This window comes from Solanum verrucosum, unplaced genomic scaffold, assembly GCF_900185275.1.
Source record: "Solanum verrucosum unplaced genomic scaffold, falcon-dt-bn FXZP01000049.1, whole genome shotgun sequence".
In the NCBI taxonomy this organism is placed as follows: domain Eukaryota; kingdom Viridiplantae; phylum Streptophyta; class Magnoliopsida; order Solanales; family Solanaceae; genus Solanum; species Solanum verrucosum.
Window position 1 is genome coordinate 1,727,820 of NW_026020221.1, and position 16,336 is coordinate 1,744,155.

Here is a 16,336-nt window from a genome sequence, read left to right on the forward strand (position 1 = left end):
AAACCATGGAATCCGGTGTCATATAACCCCACACCGAAAGAAGGTGTCCTACTTGCCTAAGGTAGAACTAGGTACATTTTAGCTTAGGTGGATCCACTAGCTAATATCCTATGTGGGCACTGTTGACACCCAATTTTGGACCTCCACAATATATATTAATCATCGAGTTTCTTAAATTCTAAACGATTTGAAATAATTGACTTTATAAAATTCAAACTATTTTTCAAGTTATTTTAAATAGTTTTGTCACTTTTTTAAAAATAATTTTTGGATAATATATATGATTTACATAATTACGTATATAATTAGTATATTTTATAAATATTCAAAAATCGTCTAAAGTTTTTTTTTTGTTTAAATTAAATATTTATTTAATTAGTTTAATTATTCGATAAGTCTATATTTTTGAGTTAATAGTTTATAATTGAGTTAATTATTTTATTTCATTAAGATGGAGAAGCTCGTTGGTTAATTATATTAATTTGTCTTATTTAATTACTAGCCGAATTTAATAAGTGAATTCAATTTGGCTACGTTCTTAATTTCGATTGGTTATAGTTGAAATCCATGTAGCCATTTCTAATTGCAATTTTAGCCTCTTCATTACCTTATCTTCAATTCCTTGCAAGACCCATTTTGAGCCTTTGTTATTCCTTTTCAGCAGCCCATTGAAACCCATCCAATGCCCAACCCATCAGTCCAAAACTCCAACAATTTTGACCCATTCCCAGTCCACTCATAACGCTCCTGACCCGGCCCACTTTTCTATTCACTAAAGAAACCCAACAGCTTCTTTCTCCTCTTTCACGTGAACAACACAGTAACGACAATAACAATCCAAGCGTCGTGAACAATTCCCAAACAACATCAACGTTCACAAAGGAGACAAAAACCACACGGAAAGTTCATGACGTGAGAGAATGCGTTCCTGGTATAGCAGTACGCTACTTTTCATCGTCTTCCTCGCTTCAACAGTACAATCGCAGCAGCAAAAAGCATCCACCAGCAGCTGTGAATCCGTCCTTGTGGCCTTGAGATAGAGCCACGTTGCTCGCCAAGGACATGAGAGTCGATCCCAACCGTCAATCTCCCTTTCCTCTTCCGGAATGGGTTGAAATTTCAGGAAAAATGGTGTTTTCCTTTAATGGTGAAAGATTTTTGGAGTTTTGAAATTCGAAATGGGCCCTTGAATCCTAATTTTCATCTGTTTCCCCCCAAACTTGAAACCCTAAAATTCCCTTTTATAAATACCCCTTCTTATTCATTGTGTGGGGTTGGAGATTTTGAGTTGGATTTTTTATTTGAGCGAAAACACAAAGGAGAGCTTAAGCAAAATACTTTAAAACACACACTAAATACACTTCGTAAGCAGAGAAGATAATAGTTTCCATGTTTAGGTTTAAGTTTCTTCCCAGATTTCTGGTTGGTCGTTCGTGTTCGAGTTTTGCGTGGTAAAGGTCATAATTCCAGCTCGTCCCATCCCTGTTCGCTACCCGGAAAAGGTAGCATTTCCTCCAATGGCTTTTCTCTTTATCTCTTTCTCTATTTTGTTTTGTTAACATTGGGAAATCATTGTTCTGTTGGTTGTTGGATGTTAGCTTTTGTTATATATGCTTTTCACCTCACCCCACACTTATACAATAGCATTGTCCCCAATGCATTTTAAAATGTCAACCAAGTTTGAAAGGTAAGGTGAAAACACTCTCTGATCAATCCTTTATGGAATCATCGTCATCTGCCTCATCACCCGCATGTGTTGGGTCCATCTCTTCCTCAAAATCTGAGTCCACATTCGATCATATGTGCAGGTTCTCTTCATCAGTCGGGATGTCTTTCTCAATAGGCTTTCGGAACTCAGGACCAATGCCAAGCAATGTTTTGGCATGGTCATTCAGCAAATAGCGCGCAATGACCTCTCCTATCTCCAGATCAGTAGATGTCTGGCCACCAGTCTTATGTCGGAGCATCTCCAGGCCATACATTCTGGCCATGATCAACTCATCTCTCCTGTGGCGCTCTGCAGTGGTGAGTGTCGGGCCGAAGTCAGTGTCAGGCCGAAGTCAGTGTCAGACCCCTTTGTCTGAGTGATATCCACCATTGTAGGGTACAATGATGCCATATAATCCAACGGCTCCTCCGAGACCCCTGCAATACGACACATTTTGGTGATAAGCCCACCAAGCGCATACATATGCCCCTTGTGGACTCGAGCCTTTCGCATCGTCGATTTAATGATGACCCCAATGTTCATCTCCATGCCCGTCATCAATGCATACACCAGACACACCTGGTCACGAGTGATGTCCGTGTAATGTAAACCCGAGATCAAGCAATTCATCACCACTTTTAGCCAAACCCTTGTCTCCCGCAACATGTGAGCGTAGGGAAGAGATTTATGATATCTCTTCCCACTGTGTTTAGTCCATTGAGCCATGGACTGCGACCCGCATAGTAAGTGGCAGATGGCCCGGTATGAAGGGGATATATTCAGCCCAGTCAGCACAAGTGGATCAACGTCCTCTGAAATACCCAATATATTATTGATGCTTGTGGTAGTGATGGGTACAGTCCTTCCTCGCACAGTCATATAGTGAGATCGAGCTTTGGGCATCCAGTTGGCGTAAAACTCTAGACCATGTGTAGATTGCACTCCCCTGGATCAGCAAATGCGAAATCCATCCTTAGTTCCCTAATTCACCTCAGAATTTGTGGGAACTCACGTGCTAGACTCTCCATATCGATACCGACATCCGAGAAGTAAGAGGCCTCGATATGCTTCTTGTACCATGTTTTTCCTTCTTTAGTGACTGCTTTCACTCCATATCACCTAGTTTGGCCTTTGGGGTCCGCATGCTTTCACTTCATTCCCGCTTCTTGGATGCTTCTTCAGGGTCGGCTGGGCCACTGCTTTGTCGGGACGTTGTGAACTTGACATGATTACTTACAAGATGTAACAACATTCAGCCCAAACAACTACACAACGATGAGAAAGATATGGGTGGTGTGCGCACACCACCCCACACTTATTTAGATGTAGCCCCAATCTAGGTACTCTGACTTCCCAAGAAATGATCAACACATACTCACGGCAGTTCCAAATTCACCGACCCGGACAGACATGACAAGATCAATTATACCCACACAACTATTAGATAGTGTTACTCAAGACTTCACACAATTAATATAAACCCATGAACCTTCACATATCCAGTACAACTAGTATGTCTACTCAAGAATTCGAACACACAATAACACGTGACAAACATTCTTACCCATGCACAAGCCAAACCCAACATGTGTACCAGCTACATACTATCATGACCAGACCACAACACCAAGCACCAATGTATTTCTACTCAGACTTCGAAACACACAGAGACCAACAAGAAACACCCGATATAGAGAACATCAACTCAACCCCCAACTCCCTAAAAATCAAGCAACAAAATAATTTACCACTTAAACCTAACCCCAAAATAGATGTTTTCTACTCAAGAATTCGAAACACCTATCTAAACATGTTTTCTACCTTCGCCCACAACCCATTCGCTACAACCTACTATACTACAACTAACCCACCCAATACATTCGAAATAACAAGCATTCCAAGCAGAAAGGGAAAATTCGAGCAACAAAATCAAGAACTCATAACTGAGATGAAAAAAATTAGGGAAAATCAGCAAGACCCAAAGATAGAATGACTCTGCGTTTACAGGTTGTTGCTTGAAAAATCGAACGAGGGGGAGAACGGGGGGGAAAATCGTGAAAAGGAGTTTGGGAGTGATGGGGTTTATCGGGGAAATTTCGGGTTAAAAAGGGGGGTGGGTCGGTTTATTTCTCATTTCAAAATAAGTCGAACCCGTTTATTTAATGAGAAAAAGAAAAACTTACCTGTGAGGCGCGACGCGGGGCAAACACGAGGTCTTCTGGAATTATAATTTCAGACGAGGCCATTTTTTTTTACCTTTGAGATGCGACACGGGGCTGGCACCTGGTGATTCTTTTTTCGTGACGTAGATTTTTGTGTTGGTCCCATCTAAGTTAAATTTCGGGACCCTATGCGCGACGCGGAGCCTCCACGCAGGGCTCTACCTCAAATTTCCCCAGGTGAGGCAAAATTTAACATCACCTACGGGACGCGAGACTGGCACTTAACATCCTTGGGCACAAATTCCTACCATCTGCATATGTTCAGCACACACCCTATTAGTGAAAACACGATGGGCTGCCTCCCATCTAGCGCCTTAGTTTTGGTCGTGGCACGACTCATATATTTTTTATTCTATTTTTTAGAACTCAAATAAACAAATAAAAACAAATAAATCCTAACTATTACAGCAGTTCACGGGTTGCCTCCCATGTAGCGCCTGATTTAACGTCGCGACACGACCCATCTCATGATTCATTCTTCATTCAATGTGAACTCTTCGAGCTTCCAATCCAGATCTTTCCTAAAAGAATGCTTGACCCGTTGACCATTTACAAGGAATGTAGAGCTTTTATCCTTGTTTCTCAATTCCACAACACCATGTTGGGTCATTCTTACAACTTCAAAAGGGCCACTCCACTTAGATCGAAGCTTTCTGGGAAACAACTTCAACCGTGAATTAAACAACAACACTAGTTGACCAGGCAAAGGTGCGGGACACAATATGCCTGTCATGCCACCTCTTGGTCTTCTCTTTGTACAACTTGTCATTTTCGTAGGCATGAAGACTAAATTTTTCTAACTCGTGCAGCTGTGTGATTCTCTTCCTACCTGCAAACTTAACATCCAGATTCAACTTCTTAATCGCCCAATATGCCTTGTGCTCTAACTCAGCTGGTAAGTGACGCGCTTTTCCAAACACCATTCGATAAGGAAAAGTCTCTATCGATGTCTTATAAATAGTCTGATATGCCCATAAGACATCATCTAGCTTGTCAACCCAATATTTTCTTTGGGCATTCACAATCTTTTGGAGGATCTACTTGACCTCCCTGTTTGATACCTCTACTTGCCCACTAGTTTGGGGATGATATGTTGTAGCCACTTTGTGCCTCACCCCATACTTCGCTAATAGACTATGAACTGAGTTATTGATAAAGTGGTTACCTCCATCACTGATTATTGCCCTTGGCGTTCCAAACCTGGTGAAGATATGCTTTCGAATGAACTTGACAACCACTTTGGCATCATTTGTTGGCAATGAAACAGCCTCCACCCGCTTAGACATGTAGTCCACAACGACTAGAATGTATTGATTACCCCAGGACGATGTGAATGGTCCCATGAAGTCTATTCCCCACATATCAAAGATCTCATAGTATGTTGTTCAATGGCATCTCATGCCTCTTTGAAATGGTGCCCATCCTATGACACTGATCACTACCTTTCACAAATAAAGCAGCATCTTTAAATAAGGTAAACCAAAAGAAATCAGATTGCAATACTTTATGTGCAGTACTTTCGCCTCCATGATGTCCACCATATGGCGACGCGTGGCAACTCTCCAACACTTGCGTCGCCTTCTACTCGGCTATACACTTTCTCATCATCTGATCCGGACCCTGCTTGAACAAATATGACTCATCTCATATATAGAAACGTGCATCATACCTTAACCTCTGCTTCTGATGTGTTGATGCCCTAGGTGTAAATAAACCACTCACCAGAAAATTCACAATGTCTGCATACTAAGGCACCTGAGCAATGTCCAAAGCAAGCAACTGCTTATCAGAAAACTCTTCACGAATCTGCCCTTCATTTTTCACATGAGATGAATCCTCTAGTCGGGACAGATGATCAACAATTTGGTTCTCAGTTCCCTTCCTATCTCTTATTTCGAGGTCAAACTCTTGCAGTAGCAGGATCCACCTAATCAACCTAAGTTCGATATCTTTCTTGTTGAACAAGTACCGAATGGCCGCATGATCAGTGTAGACTATCACTTTGGCTCCCACTAAGTATGACCTGAACTTGTCAAATGCGAACACCAATGTCAACATCTCCCTCTCAGTAACTGTGTAGTTCGATTGAGCTGTGTCAAGTGTTTTGCTCGCATAGTATATGGAGTGAAACACCTTGTCCTTTCTCTGCCCAAGCACTTCCCCAACTGCCCCAACTGCTATATCACTAGCATCACACATCACCTCAAATGGAAGCTCCCAATTTGGAGCAATAAGAATAAAAGCCTCAATCAACTTCTGTTTCAGCATCTCAAAAGCCTACAAACAGTTTTCATCAAACACAAATTTCATCTCTTTCTCTAATAAGCTGCACATAGGTCTTGCAGTTTTAGAGAAGTCCTTGATGAACCTCCTATAAAAACCAGCATGTCCAAGGTAGTTTCGCACTCCCTTTACTGATATTGGTGGCGGCAACTTCTCAATCACTTCCACCTTTTCTTTGTCTACCTCTAGCCCACTCTTGGAGATCTTATGCCCCAACACAATTCCTTCTCTGACCATAAAGTGACACTTCTCCCAGTTCAGCACCAGATTGGTCTCATCACATCTAGTAAGAACTCTGTCAAGATTAGATAAACAAAGTTCGAAAGACTCATCAAACACCGAGAAATCATCCATGAATACTTCAACAAAATCTTCCACCATATCATGGAAGTTTGCCATCATACATTTCTGAAATGTGGCTGAGGCATTGCACAAGTCGAATGGCATGCGTTTGAACGCATATGTGCCATATAGGCAAGTGAATGTCGTCTTCTCTTGATCCTCAGGTGCAACGGCGATCTGATTATACCCTGAATAACCAACAAGGAAACAATAATACTCTTGGCTAGCCAACATATCTAACATTTGATCAATGAACGGTACCGGATAGTGGTCTTTCCTGGTGGCTTCATTGAGTTTTCTGTAGTTCATGCATATCCTTCACCTAGTCAGTATTCTTGTGGGGATCAACTCATTTTTCTCACTGGTCACAACTGTCATTCCACCCTTCTTGGGCACACACTGTACTGGACCTACCCATTTACTGTCAGATATTGGGTACACAATCCCTGCATTTAGCCACTTGATAACTTCTTTTATGACAATATCCTTCATCAATAGATTTAGTCTCCGCTAATGCTATGCACTTGCCTTGTACCCTTCTTCCATGTATATTTTTTGCATACACAGTGCGGGTCTAATACCATGGATGTCAGACATTTTCCACCCCAGAGCTGATTTTCTCTTCTTCAGAATGAGTAGTGCGGCTTCCACCTGTTCGTCAGATAATGCTGCAGAAAAAAATAACTGGTAAAGTCTTATCTTCACCCAAAATTGCATACCTGAGGTGGGCTGGCAGTGTTTTCAACTCCAGCCTGGGTGCTTCTTCAATGGAGGGTTTAGGTGGAGGACCCAACACCCTATTTAGAGGCTCACATCGCTCTCCAAAGGTAACTATAAGTGACACATCAAGGAATTGCGCCATTTAATTTGCCTCAGCATCCCCATATATGTCATCCCCCACCAATACTCGCTCCAGAGGATCCTTAGCTGTAATATATTTAGCTTCTGCCTCAAGATCTATCACAGTTATGACAGACAACTCCTCATACACAGCTGACATTTTTAAGGCTTTGTATACATCAAACACCTTCACTTTATCATAAGCTCTCATAGTAAGTTGCCCAGCTACTACATCTATCATTGCCCTACCAGCTTCTAAGAAAGGTCGTCCTAAGATGAAAGGGACTTCATAATCAGGCTCGAAATTCAATACTACAAAGTCTACTGGGAAAATCAGAGATCCCACTTGTACTAACATATCTTTAACAACACCCTCAGGTCTAGCTACAGATCTATCCGCCAATTGCAAAATTATGGTAATTGGTTTAGCACCCAACCCCAGCTTTTTGTACAAAGAAGTTGGCATCAAGTTTATACTCGCTCCTAGATCACACAACCCTCGAGCATGAATGCTTTGCCCTATAGTAATCTGCACAGTAAAACTACACGTATCTTTTAGTTTAATGGGTAGCTTGTTCTGAATTCTGGAGCTGCACTCTTCAGTAAGTGCCACAGTCTCATACTTTTTCATCCTCCTTTTGTTTGTTACGATCTCCTTCACATACTTCGCATACCTGGGTATCCCCTACAAAACATCTACCAATGATAAGTTAATGTGAACTTGTTTCAAGAGAGAGAGAAACTTACCAAAACATTTGTCCTCCTTTTTTTTCTTTAACTTCTGAGGAAATGGAGGAGGTGGTTTCACTATTGGTTGCACTCTTTCTTACGGTGCAACTACTTCATTATCCTTAAGCTCACCTTTTTTAGGTTCACTCTCTTTGTTTACAACTTCAGTGTTTCTTTTCTTAGGAGCTAACTCCTCCAATTGCAAACCACTACGCGTACTTACTGCATTCACCTGTTTAGGATTTGGGTCAGTGTTTCTAGGCAAACCTCCTTGCGGTCGTGAATTTTGGACACTAGCAAACTGCCCAAATTGCTTCTCCAAATTCTGTGTAGCTAACTGATTATCTCTCACATCAGTAGCTAAGTGGGCTTGATCAGCCATAATTTTTTCCAGCATCTCCTCCACACTCATGTTACCGGATTGCTACTTGGGTTGCTCCCTTTATGCCTGCGGTTGATACCCATTGGCATTGCCTTGTGGACTATAATGGTTTTGCCCTTGGCCCTAGTTCTGATTTCCTCCCCAAGAAAATTTGGGTGGTTACGCCAACTTGGGTTATATGAGTTTTCATAGTTTTGTTGGCATCCTTTTCTCTGGGCATTTCCAACAAAATTAACAGAATCTGGGTTTACACCACATACCTCTACACCATGATCGCTACCTCCGCAGATCTCACACCAAGACGATGGTTGTTGAACTGCATTTAACTGTGCAGGCTGTTGTCTCAATGCTATGTTGCTAACATGTGTACTCATCATATTCTGCATAGCAGAAATATGTGCAGTTAAAGCAGTCATCGCATCTACTTCCAGCATACCTACAGTTTTCTATACTACCGATTTCATTCCCCCTCCGTTCTACTCTTGATTACCTTGAGAGATGCGGTTCAGCAAAGTGAACAGTTCATCATAAGTCTTCTTTAAGGCTTGTCCACCTGCAGCTGAATCAAGCAAAATCTTGGTGTTAGGCTCCAACCCTTCAATGAAGGTATGGACTAACACCTCATTAGATTGATGATGATAAGGGCAGCTCATCAACATCGATTTGAACCTGTCCCAAGCTTGGTACAAGTTCTCACCACCCTTTTGCCTAAAACTCAAAATATCACTCCTCAACTTAGCAGTTTTCCTAAATGGAAAAAATTTGATGAGGAATTTATGTGCCAAATCGTTCCAGGTGGTAATTGAATTCGCAGGCTCTGAGTTCAGCCATCTTTTTTCTTCCCCAAGCAAAGAGAAAATGAATAAGGTGAGCCTCACATAATCTTTATTCACCCCAGTTGGAGTGTAAGTATCACTGATCTCAAGGAAGTTCTGAATATGAATTGTGGATCCTCATGTGAAAGACCAGTAAACAGCCCATTTGTGTGCAAAATTTGCACCATACTCTGCTTCAGTTCAAATCTCCCACCAGGTTCACGTTTCTGTATGCACGAAGTCACATTGGTGGGGCATGGGATTGTCACGTCTCGTACTTTCAACTTAGCAGCCATTGTCTCAGGTTCTTCTTCCTCTGTTTTTTGTACAGGTGATTCTAGCTCACCTATAACTAGGGGAACCAGATATGCTAATCGTCTCTGCCTTCTATGTAAATGTATGAATCTTTTAGGTTTTGAGAGAGGTGATAACAATCCTTGATCGTTGTCCAGTTTGGAGTATCAAAATAACCTGCAACAATGGAATGTTACGATCAAGTTGTCAACACTTGCGTTTCAACTTTAGAAATAAAAAAATATTAAATACTTTCTAATTCTAAAGTCCCCGGCAGCGGCGCCAAAAACTTGTTGCGGTCTAATCGCACATGCAAGTGCACGTGATCGTACAAGTAATAAAGTGGCTCTTTTTTAGAGCCGGGTATCGTACCCACAGGGACTCACACTTAGAAACTATCAATTTCTCTAGTGCTCAATTAACCACAAATGTATTTCCAGATTTAAAGAGTTGTTTATTTCTATTTCTAATTTTTTTAAAAAAATATAACTAACAAGATTCAGTTTCACGGGTTTCAAACAATGATTTGGGAAAGGTCCAGGGATGTAGGTTCTATCAGGATTCGTGCAATCAATATAATTTATATGGGTAATTATTAACTATCGAATTAATAAGTCACATATTAGATGTATGATCATGGTCTCTCGACCTCTAATCGCCTACGATAGATAACACCCTAACTACATCATTGAGCGGGGATAAAATGATTAACTACCGAGCATTAAGTTATCTTTCTGTATGGTGACCCAAGTGAGGTCTCTAGGTATATCCCTATCCAAGAAACGAATCAACCCTAGCTATTTAGAGTTCAACAAGCTCCTTATGCTCCATGTTCTATCCTCTTATTCCTCTTCCGAGTTCAATTCGGACAATGAATTTATTTCTATGGTGATCAATCAAGAAATACGGAATATAAGAACATAAGAAATATTTATGTGATAGTCTCTAATAAACCCAAAAAACCAAACTCAATCAATTACAATCATCATGTAACTACAGCCCTATAACTAGGGTATTTAGCTACTCATAGTCCAATAATCAATCATACAATGGTTATGAATCATCAAACGATTGAAAGGAAAAGAGTTTGAGAAATAACCCTAAAATTGTTGAAAAAGTACTCCAAAGTCGTCGTTCTTCAAAACCCAGAAAAAGAATAATTAATAAAATAAAATAATGACCTATTTATACTAAAATTCGAAACGGCCAAATATGGGACTCAAGCGCATGACGCGCGGTGCCTTCCAAATTCCGAGTCCAAGAAATTTTTGCCTTCTGCGCGACGCGCGAGCATCACGAGGTGTTCTGCCTAGAAGTCAATTTTGCAACCCACTTCTTGCATTCCTTTGCGCGACGCAGAGAGAACACGTAAATGCCTTGATGCATTTTTCTCAGCTTCTTCCTTGTTCTCTTTTGACTCGAATCTTCAGATTTCTTCCTTTGTCCCTTTTTGTGCTCGTTTCTCCCATTAAGCTTACCTACACAACTAATCATGTTGGTTAGCTCAATAAATAAGCAAACGACTCGATGAGACTCTAAATACATATATATTGACTTCAAACTAGGCTTAAATGCGGTCATAATTAGCATTCTAGGCATATAAATATGCCTAAGATCAGAAAGCATCGTAAGAGATGCTACCAATTTTTCCAATTACAGTTTCTACTAACAAGTTTATTTCAGTCTTTGTCGAGAGAATCCAAGAGGATGAATTCTCAACCACAGGTGCGGACGACATCAACAAGGATGCATCACAACGTGGTACTTTTTCTTAGCATCAAACTGGGACATAGTCTAAAGAGGAGTATCAAACTCTTAGGACGCGAGCTGAGGAGCGACTTTCACCACAATCAAACCACACCCCTATTAGAAGGCATGTGGGTTTTTCTGGGAGTTTTTCAGTTTCAGTTTCGCATCCGGAAAGTTTTTGGTGTTCATCGGAAGTAGCTTTCCAATCCGAGCGACAATGCACCAAGAGCTTTAGAAATTATGTCCGTGTAAGTTCTTACTTATGGATATGAAGAGCTCCACCTTCATGGTTAAGAGGTTGCAAACCTTTTTTTTTATGCTCGACTTATTTGTCACTCCTCCAGAACCAAAGATTATCTAGCATAATAGATATCCTTTCAATTGATCGAGTCGAACTACAAACGGCCTGATTCCTTGAGTTCAAGGATATGTAGGCGGGCTCAATGTTGAAAACTCAACTATTCTCCAACATTCTCTCTCAACTCTGACTCCCGAGCAATCCGGTCTCTTCATAATTCGATATCTTTCAAATTTTTTCAAAGTCGTGCGTAAATTCAAGCGTATCGAACTACAATTGGCCTGAATTCTCATATAGCCTAAGATATGGAGGAAACCCATCTTTGGGGTTCAGCCATAATTCCTAAAGTCCGTACCAAAATCCTTTTTCTAAAAGATGGAGATGTGGTCGGCCAAAATTAGATTCATCAATTTCATTTGCCTCGAATTTATTTCATCAATCCAGGTCAAACGACAGACAGTTGTTGACATCTAATTTTGGACCTCAACAATATATATTAATCATCGAGTTTCTTAAATTCTAAACGATTTGAAATAATTGACTTTATAAAGTTCAAAATATTTTTCAAGTTATTTTAAATAGTTTTGTCACTTTTGTTTTTATAATTTTTGGATAATATTTATGCTTTACATAATTACGTATATAATTTGTATATTTTATAAATATTCAAAAATCGTCTAAAAAAGATTTTGTTTAAATTAAATATTTATTTAATTAGTTTAATTATTCGATAGTCTATATTTTTGAATTAATAGTTTATAATTGAGTTAATTATTTTATTTCATTAAGATGGAGAAGCTCGTTGGTTAATTATATTAATTTGTCTTATTTAATTACTAGCCGAATTTAATAATTGAATTCAATTTGGCTACGTTCTTAATTTTGATTGGTTATAGTTGAAATCCATGTAGCCATTTCTAATTGCAATTTTAGCCTCTTCATTACCTTATCTTCAATTCCTTGCAAGACCCATTTTGAGCCTTTGTTATTCCTTTTCAGCAGCCCATTGAAACCCATCCAATGCCCAACCCATCAGTCCAAAACTCCAACAATTTTGACCCATTCCCAGTCCACTCATAACGCTCCTGACCCGGCCCACTTTTCTATTCACTAAAGAAACCCAACAGTTACTTTATCCTCTTTCAGGTGAACATCACAATAACGACAACAACCATCCAAGTGGCGTGTACAACTCCTAAGCAATAGCAACGTTCACAAAAAAAGACGAAAACCACACGAAAAGTTCACAGCGCGAGAGAACGCGTGCGTGGTATAGCAGTACGCTATTTTTTGTCGTCTTTCTTGTTGCAACAGTACAATCGCAATAACAAAAATCATCCGCCAGCAGTTTTGAATCCGTCCTTGTGGCCTTGAGATGGAGCCGCGTTGCTCGCCAAGGACACGAGAGTCGATCCCAACCGTCTGTCTCCCTTTTCTCTTCCAGAATGGGTTGAAATTTCAAGAAAAAATGTGTTTTCCTTTAATGATGAAAGATTTTTGGAGTTTTGAAATTCGAAATGGGCCCTTGAATCCAAATTTTCATCCATTTCCCCCCAACCTTGAAACCCTAAAATTCCCTTCTATAAATACCCCTTCTTATTCATTGTGTGGGGTTGGAGATTTTGAGTTGGATTTTTTTTATTAGAGCGAAAACACAAAGAAGAGCTTAAGCAAAATACTTTAAAACACACACTAAATACACTTCCTAAGTAGAGAAGATAATAGTTTCGGTGTTTGGGTTTAAGTTTCTGCCCAGATTTCTGGTTGGTCGTTCGTGTTTGAGTTTTGCGTGGTGAAAGTCGTCATTCCAGCTCGTCTCGTCCCTGTTCGCTGCCCGAAAAAGGTAGCATTTCCTCCGATGGCTTTTCTCTTTATCTCTCTCTATTTTGTTTTGTTAATATTGGAAAATCATTGTTCTGTTGGTTATTGGCTGTTAGCTGCTGTTATGATTGATGTGTGAGGCTTATATTCTCGGTTGTCTCCATGAGATTAGTCGTAATGTCAAATTAAACTTTGGAAATTCATTAGAGTTTTCTCTGCTGCTTTATCTGGAGTGTTGTTTTGTTGTTCTTCCTTTTTGAGCTTGTCTCTTGAATGTTTTTTAATCCACTTTATTGCTCAATATTCGATGTCATATCCTTCATTCTTTCACCTCAAGTTGAATAAATGAACCGAGATGTCAATATCAAGCTGCGTGTTGTATTTTCCCCTGTTCATTTTGATTCTTCATACGGTTTGTTTTGGTCGAATCTATTTCCAAAAAGCAAAGTTTGTTTTCCCCATTTCCAGATTGCAATATATTATGCTTTTTCTTGACTTTATTCTCAAATGGGATGCCTATTGTTCACCCTTTTCGCTTTTTGAGGTGTGGTAGTTTTGAAGATTCGTGTGCTATTTTGTTGTTGTCAACCAGTATTGGGATGGTTTTTTCAAGCTAGTGTAGTATTAGTTCGGAATTGATTGCTCCGCTAAATTTAGCTTATATTTTACCAAGTTTTCACATGTATGTCGTTTTGGTCTTAATTTTGAAACATGCTAACAGACGATTTTTAACACATGTATCTAAGTCACTTTCGTTAAAATGGCCTTGGTTGTTTCATCCTTTCTCTTCTATGTTCGTCTTCTCACTACCTCGAACAATCTTTGGCTTATCTCTGCCTCGTTTGGGCTTAATCATTGATGTTTAAATGGTTTACTTCTTGTGAGTTGATTCGGTCTGAGTTTCAAATCTCTTGTTTTATTTGAATAGATTTTAATCTTGTTAGAAGTGGGTTTAAGGTTATTTGTCTATTCTTCTTGGTCATGTTCCTTGCCTTGTTTCTTTAAGTTAAGTAGGTGGTTTTATTTTTGTTAGCTTTCCCGGTAGAATTTTCTAATATGTGCCCTTTGTTGCTAGCATGTTTTAATTACATCCAAGTATGGTTTATTCTTAAAATTGTCTTTGTTTAAGTGTTCTCTGTACTAAATTTGACAGTATTGAAGTGTGTTATTTTACTTTCAAAGGGATAATATGTGAGATTTGCCTATCATGCCTTTTTTTTTTTTAACTTGTTACATTGTCCTCTTTAATTCATGTATATTGTAACATCCGGCAATTTGAAATAACTATGAAGAGGCTTAGAATTGGAAATAGTCATTTTTTTGGAAAGAATTCAAAAATCTGGAAATTTGGTAAGTGTAGGAAAAAAATGAGTTTTTGACCAACTTTGAGCAGTCATAACTCCTAGATCATGATGATTTAGGTGTAGTTCCAGTTATGTTTGCGAAGCTCGTGGAATGACCTTTCCAACGCAGTCAAGTTTGCTCGATTCCGAGTTCGTATGAGTGAGTTATGCCCTTTGGAAGTTGGGCTATTGGCACATGGCAGTTCACCCGAAATTGTAAGGGTATTTTGCTCTTTTTCCTAATCATTTTCCTTGGGTTATATTGAGGTGTTAGGCTGATTGTTACATCAGTTTTGCTTTTTTTTCAAAAAGAGTGAGAGTTAGGGTTTGTGAGTAAAGAGGAGAAGAAGAGGAGGAAGAGAAGATCAAGCAAGGTTTCGTCAAAGATCATCGTGGATATCATCGGGGGTGATCCCTACTAGATATGTGAGTTCATAGTGTTGGGTTGGTTATTTCCCCCACACGCTAAACTTGTTTTATTTTCGAGAAAAGATCGATTGTGTTTGCTGAAGTTGTTGGTTGTGTTGTTGAAGTCTTGTTGGTTTAGTACATGATTTGGTTGTGTTTTTGAGTTGAATCTCTTGTATGTTGAGGATTTTCATGATTCTTAGTGTTTGGAGTTAAAACCCTTGAAGTTAGGGTGGTTTAGAGTTGGACAAAGGAGGAAGAAAAATCGAGTTTTTGGGGAAAAGGGGTGGCGCGTTGCGCCTGCCAGCGCGCCCCAAAAAGGACTCTGAAGTCCAGCCCTTGGGGCGACGCGCCTAGCAGAGCACCAGCAAGCCCCTTCTGAACTTTGTGGTCTAGCGCCCCACGCCTTTCAGAGCGCCAAGGGCGCCAACCTTTCCTATCCTTTCCCCACTTTCTCATGCATGTTCCATGGTAATGTACCTATGTTTCATAGTTGTTTTCAACACCCCAAGGTACATCTAAACATCAAGAACTCATCCATAAACATGTGATCATATGCCTTGAATCCATAATCCAAATTCGAGGAAAGTTAGGATCAAAGTCAAGTGAAGTTAGAGTCAAGTCTAGAAGTTAAGAAGTAAGTTCAAGCAAGTCTTGAAAGCTTTTGAAAGAGTTTTTATTGAACGTTTTAACTTCATTTTAAGGCTCAAGTTTCAAGTCAAGTAAAAAGTATAGAGTTTCAAGTTAAGTAAAGAGTATAGAGTCAAGTCCATTTCTCAAAAGTCATTAGGGAACTAAGTATTCCCAAATAAGCTTTTAAATGCTTTTCACATTTGAGTAAGAAAGGGAACATCGATTCCAAAAAGAGATTTTTAAGCTAAGCTTTGAGCAATTATCTCAAATTAAAGAAATATGTGTTTAAAAACACTTATGAGCCAAAGTATTTTTGGGAGTAGTATTGAGCACCGAATTGGGGACACGAGTTCATATTAACTCAACTCTCCATAAGAACCATGAGCCAACATGGGACTTGACGGGTCATTCTTTTTAGATGATCACGTAAGATTAAGCTAGTGGATCCATTAAGTTAAAGTAAGGTCCT

At 39.7% G+C, this 16,336-nt stretch overlaps 2 protein-coding genes and 1 non-coding gene across 3 annotated transcripts; 1 reads left to right on the forward strand and 2 right to left on the reverse strand.

Annotated features, from left to right (window-relative positions):
• Positions 1-4,402: 4,402 nt before the first annotated feature.
• Positions 4,403-5,216, reverse strand: LOC125831072 (uncharacterized). Its single transcript, XM_049510263.1, has 3 exons — positions 4,992-5,216; positions 4,669-4,892; positions 4,403-4,583 (listed from the first exon to the last, which is right to left on the reverse strand). The coding sequence occupies exons 1-3, from the start codon at positions 5,214-5,216 to the stop codon at positions 4,403-4,405; spliced, it is 630 nt and encodes a 209-aa protein (XP_049366220.1).
• Positions 5,217-7,417: 2,201 nt separating this feature from the next.
• LOC125831073 (uncharacterized) lies at positions 7,418-8,536 on the reverse strand. Its single transcript, XM_049510265.1, has 2 exons — positions 8,226-8,536; positions 7,418-8,069 (listed from the first exon to the last, which is right to left on the reverse strand). Exons 1-2 carry the CDS (start codon positions 8,534-8,536, stop codon positions 7,418-7,420), a joined length of 963 nt encoding a protein of 320 aa, XP_049366222.1.
• A 600-nt stretch (positions 8,537-9,136) lies between these two features.
• Positions 9,137-9,243, forward strand: LOC125831788 (small nucleolar RNA R71). Its single transcript, XR_007443196.1, has one exon. It is a non-coding gene; the product is annotated as a small nucleolar RNA R71 (small nucleolar RNA).
• The last annotated feature ends 7,093 nt before the right edge of the window (positions 9,244-16,336 follow it).